We start from the raw sequence: 9066 nt of genomic DNA, 5'->3' as shown, positions 1-9066 counted from the left end.
GGCAGGCGGATTTCTGAGTTCGAGGCCAGCCTGGTCTACAAAGTGAGTTCCAGGACAGCCAGGGCTATACAGAGAAACCCTGTCTGGAAAAACCAAAAAAAAAAAAAAAAAAAAAAAAAGACAAAGATGCACCTAGGTATACTGCACCTTGATAATGCAAGGCTGGTTGTTATTCATAGGAGGCCTCCTCAATTCTGAGGAGAAGGGTAGGAAGGGTAGATAGCAGGGAGCCACTGGAAAGAGGGATTGTGAAGGGAGGAGGGTGAAGCTGAGATCTGGATATAAATAAATAATTAACATTAGTAATAATTTTAAAAACCTTAATTTTTATTGGTGATGAGATGTTAATAAATTCTTCCTCATACCTTTCTAATACTAGTGAAACAAACTGACTAATACATAGCAAACATATTCAGTTCCGTTAGAAGATGCCATTTTTTTTCTTTTTAAGAGAGACATGCCCCTTAGATTCACACAAAGTCCATTATTTAAGTTGTTGGTTTTGATGCTGTTGTTGCTCTTCCAGTGGGCAATCACTATTCACCAAGTGCAGAGAAGGAACACAAAGCCTTAGCCAGCTTTTTTGACTCTCAGGTACGTGGATTTGACATAGGAGCCTTCTCCTTACTTCCAGGTACCACAATTATTTGTTTTCCTACAAATAAAATCAAAACAGATAAGTATTTTTCAATCTAAAAATTTTGGAATATCAGATTTTATACCATTTTTTGTCTTCTTTAGTTCTAGTGACCTAGGTGGATAGGCATGAAGATGGGCTACTATGTTTGAGGTTCTTAAAATGCAATATGAATTGACAATACAATTCTCATTAAAGATTTCCTCTATTACCATTTAAGATGTTTAATGACCAAGCAAACGTATGAATATATATAGACACAATTACATACGTATATGTACAGAGACCCACAATTGCATCCCTTCAAAGACACATGCACACACACATACAAAAAGAGTACATGAATACACACTTGTATAATGAAGCAACTATAACAAGCACCTATGATTACTGAAATACAAAACACACATGCTAAACACCCATGGACAAGAGGACACACACACAGACACACACACACACAGACACACACACATAGAGACACAAACTCCTCTATGAAAAGATGGCTATGTTTCAGAACATTTCCTGTCACTTGAGGAATTATTGGGACCTAAGATGTGTAAAAGGCTCTTAGACTAAACCGGCCTGTGTGCCCTGGCCTGTACTGATTTCCTTGTCAGGAACATTTTCCATGCATATACTTGCTGATTCTACAAGTATGGTATAAGCCTTGCACAGACAAGCTGGCAAACAAGATTCAAGGTCCTAGGAAAGAGGGGTCAAAGAACATCTTCCAGCCAGCTCAAACTTGAAATATATTCTGCTCATTAACCTACCTTGGCCACATCTCAGAAAACCCTGGTAGCACCAATAAAAAGAGTTAACAACGGTTATTATACAGTAACATTTCAACATGTTGCAGTTCATGTGACATAAAAATCATCTCCAATGTCAGTCATAATGAGGGTAGTGAATAGACATGCAATGATTGTTATGAAATGCAGCACTCTGAAAAACTCTGAGGGGGAATCTGTACTGAAGCAAAGCCAAGGCCATGATATACTAAGGAAAACTACATCAAGAGAGGGATGCAGAGTAGGATTCTATGAACCCTCTTGGTGAAGCCAATCAGATATACCTTGAATTTCAAGGTGGTTAACTTAGTACAAGAAAGTCAAAGAAGCCTAATTTTTATTTTTAAAATATGTATATTGTGGAAATTACTCTTTTATACTAAAGACTTTAATTATAAAACATTAAAATTGGAGGCTACCCTACTGTCCTAAGAGGAAACTGGGCACAAGCCCCTCTGAGTGAGTTGCCATAGATCAGAACAGAGGACCTGGCTCCTAGATAATTCAGGAAGTGGCATCCTGAGGCACCTCTCCATACTGTAGAGCAAGAACGAGATGCTATAAGGGGTCCAGGATCTCCTCTGCCTTATAGTTGCCAACTAGAGGTGTCCAATTGCAAGGAGGAAGAGGAGAAGGAGGAGGAGGAGGAGGAGAGGGCATGGCAGTAATTAAATTTCTTGAAAAAAGGTCAAATCCACAGAAAGTCTTGGTAATGATCACAGAATTGTACAAGTGGTTGGGACATAGGAGAGAGCCTGCATAAGTTTCAGGACAGTTGCATAGGCTTGACTGTGTTTATGCTTACACATTAGGGCAACCTGCCCCTGATGCTTCATTCAGCCTACCTGCTGCTTGCCTGCTATATTTGTCTTTGATCTTCTGGCTGCCTTCTTTACTTAGTATTTTTGTTTCTATGTTGCATTCTTCCAAGGCAATCTGCTCCCTTAGCAGCTGTCTGTTCTCCTTCTGCAACATCCTGACATTGAGCTGGATGAGCTTAGATTCAATCAGGAGGTGGCAGTTCCTGAACCTGATCCACAACCAAAATATGGTGACTCCAGGCAGTATCCATCTTCCTCCCACTCCTCCGAGGACCATTCCCCTATCATGGGCCTTGATACCCAGACAGCCCCAGACAAGTATCCAGATTGTCCATGGAGCATCACATAGAGGGAGGTCAAATCCATAGGTCAGCCACTTTCCAGAAAACCCAAGGTACTTCTGAAACCACTGATACCAACAGGGATTCATGTATCCCTCAGAAGAGAACATGGGGTCCATATGTGCTTATATGTCTACAGTATAAAAAAACCACCTGTAGGTATAGGGCAAAATTTCTCTAGGAGAGAAGACACCCAAGCAGCACACAGTCGTTCTATGTTCCTCAGGGAAACCTCATCTATGAATCTAATTTCAGAGCCCAAGAGGCTCAAGGTTGATAACTATTTCCACCATGGGGTAAACATTTTCTATCTTGAGGATACTTAGTTGTAAAGGACAATGACTTGAGGGGCTCACAGACTCTACACACTTTGCCAAAATGAGTACAAGATGTTAAAATCTTACAGGCTTGCTTTAAACAAGGTAAGCTTCCTGTTAGAGAAAACAATATAGAACCTGAGCCCTCACTTTGTTTCAAAGACACATATGGACAGACATATCCTGTGTCTAGTTCTTGCTTCATGACCATGTTAGTCACTCACCAGTAATATTGATTTTCTTTAGTCATGTCCTGGCACTTGTATAAGGCCTCACTGATGTCCTGGGGCATTCTCTTCAGGTCAGTCATCACCTGGTCATGTTGCATCTCAAGCATGAATGTCTCAAAGTTGATCCTGTGGGAGGGCATGTCCCAAGGAATAAATAATCCCGTGAACTAAAGATACGAGAATCATTTCAATTCAAGGAGAATGATGCACTACCCCAACCCATGTATGCCACAACCTAGCTTCTTGTCACCAGTTCCACTTGGTGCTTATTAAATTTATTACCTTTGGCCTGGGGCCAGTAGAGACAGGGAAGTAATGGCAGGGAGCTCACCTGCTTCAGTTCACTGAAGAGGCTTGAAATAATAGATTAGCTCTCAACGAACTTTCCTGGAACCTATGCAACAGGCCTGGGACCATGTTAAATCTCTATGACTCTCCTCCTGTTTTTAGACAAGGATTTGGCAATCCTTGGCTATATTACTACAAAAATTCCCAAAGGACATAATCATATCTACAGGGAAAAGCCTTTATAACATATACCAGGAGATTCGAATGTAAGCACAGAAGTCAATTCCTGTGCTGCTCAGAATGATCCTTCCTTGCTTCCTCACTGTTATTTCCTAGAAACTGTGTCAGGCAAAACATAATGACCTGTCACATTACATAGATTCTCCAGATGATAAGCAAACACACACACACACACACACACACACACACTTACACTCAATCAGAATGCTAACTAAATATAATGATGTGGCATTATCTGAGAGTATAATGAATAAAATCTGAGAAAAGCAGTGATGAACTGCAGCCAATCCCGTCATACTGAGAGGTAATATGTGGGACGAGGCCACTCCAGCTGTTGGCAGGGTCAATTGCACCCAAATTACCTCCAGATCAATTTTAAAAGGATAGGCCATAAACACACAATACCTAGCAAATCCCCCAAACTAACACCTGTGCAAGCTTCTTAAAAGGCAGGATGAGAGCTCACACATTACTACCTTCATCCCCAGATGGTGATTCATGCTAAAGGCTCTGATTTAGTTTTGGAGGCATCATAATTCCTGTGACCCCCATCTCACTCCTATCTGAACTTCAAGTTCTGTGTTGAAACTCCAATCAGCCAAATGAGTTTGGATATGTGGACAGCCTGGGGTTGTAGTGTCCTGTTTTACGAGGGAATCTGTGCTTAACAGGAAGGTCCCAAGATAGTAAAGAAGTAGGCACAGTGACTACCTGTCATTCAAATCCTTGTTAGAGTACTTGGCCAGGATTCCCTGGAGTTTGTCTCTCTCATTTTTTATGTTCTGGAGATCTCTTTTGAGCTTCTCCAACCTCTTGATTCTTTTCTCCTGCTCATTGTTGTTGGGAGTTTGGGGTGGTGCCTTCACAACAGACCCTGTAAGTAGATAAACACTAGTAAACGTGTATAGAAAGTAGGGCAGGGAAAGCAGAAACCATGCATTGTCACACACAGAAGCCTGAGGAAGAAGAAAATCTACAGACACTGTGAATCCCTGAAAGAGCAGGAAAGCTATCTTCAAGCTGGTCTCCTCAGCTGTGTCCCTGTTCCCATCCACCATCACTAAACATATGCCTGACAACCTATTGCAATCTCCCAGGCCTGAAATTCATAATAAGCTGCTCCAGAAAGAAGACTTGGAGGGCATTTTCAGTTCATATCTTACAACTTATTCCATCCCTCTTAGCACAAGAAAATAGACAATAAACACCAGCCCCTAACTTTCCATGAGCCAACACCTTTCTAGGCTTCTTACAATGTGTAATGAGAGCTCATACACTACTACACTGACCCCAGACTGTGAATCAGTCCACATCATACTTGTTCAATACCAAAGTGTCTGAAACCTTGATACATGAGCAGGGGAAGAGCCCTCTCTGTTCTTGGCATCACATGCTTATGTAACCTAGAGGAAACTATATCAGCATGAAGTGCTTCAACACTCTTTCCTGAGAGCAACACTTTGTTAATCTCATAGAGCTGGGTCTTTGAATAATTTGCCATTCACAGGAAAATAAAGATCTCTCAGCAAATCAACTGCAGGCTTGTCAATTCCACACTGTCTAAAAAACTAATCATCAGATATTCTTGTCTCTGGCTTAACCATTAAGGAATCTGAAGGATCCAGATCAAACGCCGTATTCCTGCAATGACCAGCTGAAGCCCACATCCCCCATGTATCTCCCCCAACCTTGCCCAGGTCTCACTGTGCCTTCTCCATGACCAGTTCTTTCTTGCCCTCTCCCAACATGATAGAGGGACAGTGTCCTTCTGCCTTGATCTGGTCTCAGTTTGTATTATATTCTCCCTCCAAAATAACCCGAGGAGCATGGACAACATACCTGCTTGGGAACCCATTAGGATGTAATGGAATACCTCACAGGCAACTCTTGTTACCACAACACTGGTGACATCACTGAAGATTCTAAGGTTCTCCTGGATACAAGAGATTGTCAAGGGAAGTGACTACTGATGATGTCACTGGGAATGTCCATGGCTTACCTGCTTGCCAGCTTGCCCCATCTTGACCAGTTTTTGAAGTGCCCTTTCCTGGAGTCTCTCTTTTGACCCAGGGGTTAACTCTTGGCAACTTCTCCTTCCAAAATGAGACATTTCTCTCTGCTTCACTACAAGTCAAATGATTTGAATGGGGAGATTTTCTTAGGGCCATGGCATGGGTAGCGCATCTGTGATAGGATCTAAAGCTCTAGCATCATTGGATGTGGGCGATTCTTCTTCAATATAAATCTAGTTCTGGGTGTATTCATGTAACATACAATCCTATTCCTCAGGAGGCCCTGTTTCCCAGAGACCAAAAACATCCTCCTGCACCTTTACTTTTATGCAAGTTGGATTATATTTTTTAGTCTGCACATGCCTTGGAAGGACACATTGTTTCACTATACTGAGCCATGTGTTTTCATTAAATCTCTGTTTTACAACCCCATTTCGTTGCAAAGAAAACTCCCTTGTACTTGGCAATAGAGGAAGGCAGATTCAGGGAGAGCATCAACTTGTAAAGTTTACATCCATTCTTCAAAAGATAAAATCCCACATTCTTCCTGTCTCCAAAACAACCACACAAAATAGGCATCTGTGAATAAAGGCCTACAGGGATATTGAATTGCTGCTCCATAGTCCCATTACCTATCCCTTCTCCAGTTTCTACCTTTTTGAGTTCTCAGTTCCAGGCCTGAGACTCTTCCAGATTGGATAATGATCCTGTATTCATGAGATGCTTAAGACTCAATATAATGGATAGGCGATGGATAGGGGATGGAAAGGCCTCTGGCCCAGGGAAACCTCAATTTTAATGGATCCATCATTTCAGGAGGGGATCTGTTTGGCATTGACATCTGTTCCTTCTGCCTTCTTGACCTGGGTGTGCTGAGTGCATGCTAAAATGATACTTAAACTCTCCAGTAAAATAGTGGAAAAATCATGTAAAGCCTTTCCAAATTGATTATGTTGTCTTGTCTACCTTCTTGAGCTATGTAATATCACTATGACAAGGCTCCAAAGTGTATGGGGGGATGGTGGAGTAGTCAGAAGCCCAATCTGTCTCTCAGGTCGTCAGATGAATAGCCTTTATGGAGAACTGGAGAAAATGGGTAATGAAAAAGCAATAGTTATAGATTGGGTAGCTGATTATCTCTGAGCATGGAAAGCAATGCAGCATGCATTCCAATCAAATAGTATTGGGATGAATCCCTCCCTGTATTTACGTACAATAGGCCCAAAGTAAGAAGGAGGCCCATCCATCTTTTCCTGAACTCTACTAAGTGTTTTGTAGTGTTTCCATTAATGAAATCTTCTTTACTGCATGAGACCCGAACTCTGAAGTCTGCATGCACCATGAAGTTTCCCATCTATCCATAAATCATTCAGTTTATTGACAAGTCTTGTCTATGAATTCTTTGGTATGGTTTGACACAATTCAATGGGACTGGTAAAACTGTTGGTCCAGTATCTGGAAGAGCTTTTCAGCTACTCTTTGAGAAGTATCCTCTTCTTTTTATTTTATTTTATTTTATTAGATATTTTCTTCATTTACATTTAAAATGCTATCCCTAAAGTGCCCTATACCATCCCCTTGCCCTGCTCCCCTACCTACTCACTCCCACTTCTTGGCCTAAAATCAGGGCAGCTATTCTCAAGATAGGATATCATTCCCAACCATTGTGGCTAGTCATGTACCTCAGCACATACTGCAGTCCTACTGGCTCTGGATGGCATAAGCTAGTCAGCCATGCTGTGCTTGGAGGACATTGTCAGCTAGTATCTGATGTGATGCAAGTAGGTCCTGGATTCCCTAGTGCTTAGCACCACCAAGCTGTGATTGCCTATGTTCAAGATGAAAGTAGTGAATGAATGAGAACTTGGAATATCCTTTCCTTGATTTTTGCTATCAGGCATACATGGAACTTAAAGCAATACACCAAGCATGCAGTGTAGTAAAAGCCTACAGACATGGACTCCTCATAGAGGACCAATTGTGTGTCTGTGTGTGTGTGTATGTGCTTGTATCCCCCATGGGTCTATGCATCCTTGGAATCTGGAGTCTACAGTGGGGCCTGTTGCAAGGTGATGCTGTCTCCATGTGCAGGGAGCCCCACCTTAGTCAGCACTGCTCTTTGTCTATATGTTCACCTTGGTGGCACATTCAAATCACATGAGGATTATATATAGCAATCCTGATACTGAGTCTCCTCCCTGCAAATACTGATTTTTTGCTCTCGGTCGCTGTGTAGCAATAAGAACCTACAACTGAGAATTTGTGTTCTGAAGATATATTTTTGAAAAAAAGTGGTAACAGGGTTGAGGTGGGCCAGGACCTGTGGCACAGACTTCCTGGGAACTTTTTGGAAGGGTAGTCTTTCCTTCCAGGTCCATGAGGGAGGTCTTGAAGCCCTTGATCCCTTACTAAGGAACCCCAACCTGTGTTGTCCTGGCATCAGGATACTGAGTTTAATAAGCAACAGAAGGTCTCAGTATATAGGAGGCAGAATGTGACATCCACTGCATGAGGGTAGTCCAGGACATAGCCTGAATTCACATGATCCTTGAAGCCTGTGTCATGGAGTAACTTCAGTGAGTAGAAGAATGGGTTAGATTTATTTCCTATTCTCAAAGCAGACAGCAAAGGATGAAAGTCCTCTATGCATTATGAAAACTACTCAGAAGAGGGTGCTAGATCCTCATTACCCAAAGTATCCAGAAGATGGGATAAGACAGATTGCCATCCAGTACCAAAGACATCCAGAGAGCATCTTAAGATCAAAGTCAGCTTGTGGTATAGCCCTAGGAGCAAGGAGGAGGAGTCTGCTGCCTGATGCCCTCTTCTGACAGTCAGAATGAAATTAAGGAGTTCTTGTACAGCAGCTGCAGCCTTGACAATTCCTGTTCCCTGTCAAACAAACTGCTCCAAGAAGCTCCAAGCTCCTGATTCTATTACTGGAATTCCAAGCTCAAGCCCACCTTCTCTAGGAAGCTCCCTCTTTCATGCCCAGGATTCATAGTGACTTCCCCAGGACCATTAATTCTTTCTCTTTAACACTAAGACCAAAGGCCATCTTGTGGCTGCCTCTTTCTGGTCTTTGTATGTTCATTGTTCTCACCTCCAAGAAGGCTGCTCAGTTTTGTCAGCATGTCTAAGGATGAACCTTAAAGGTAGTTAATGAATGCTCCAAGAGCAGTTGGAGTCACCACAACATTAGTAACATCACAGACAATGCCAGGGCTCTCCAGGTTACAATACAATATCTAGGGAAGGGACTTCTGATGTCACACAGGACAGCTCTTGCCTTCCTGCTGAGTACCTCACCCAAATTGACCTGAAGTCAAAGTTGCTTTTCCAGAGAGTGGGATAGATTGCCTTTTGGTACTCAAAATATTAAAAAGTGG

General features: G+C 42.1%; 1 protein-coding gene across 2 annotated transcripts; it reads right to left on the bottom strand.

The window, feature by feature from the left end:
• Nucleotides 1–359: 359 nt before the first annotated feature.
• LOC147001790 (disks large homolog 5-like) lies at nucleotides 360–5555 on the bottom strand. Of its 2 annotated transcripts, none has more exons than XM_085828573.1 (5): nucleotides 5505–5555; nucleotides 4377–4539; nucleotides 3132–3263; nucleotides 2274–2458; nucleotides 360–655 (listed from the first exon to the last, which is right to left on the bottom strand). In XM_085828573.1, exons 1-5 carry the CDS (start codon nucleotides 5518–5520, stop codon nucleotides 591–593), a joined length of 561 nt encoding a protein of 186 aa, XP_085684699.1. In that variant the 5' UTR covers nucleotides 5521–5555; the 3' UTR covers nucleotides 360–590. The 2 variants fall into 2 exon arrangements, with proteins under 2 accessions (XP_085684699.1, XP_085684698.1); XM_085828572.1 differs by having other exon boundaries at nucleotides 5370–5520.
• Between the last annotated feature and the right edge of the window lie 3511 nt (nucleotides 5556–9066).

Source organism: Mus caroli, unplaced genomic scaffold (assembly GCF_978045245.1).
Source record: "Mus caroli unplaced genomic scaffold, Mus_caroli_1 scaffold_12, whole genome shotgun sequence".
Classification (NCBI taxonomy): Eukaryota; Metazoa; Chordata; class Mammalia; order Rodentia; family Muridae; genus Mus; species Mus caroli.
Note: the sequence above shows the minus strand (reverse complement) of the source record. Positions and strands in the feature narration are given on the sequence as shown.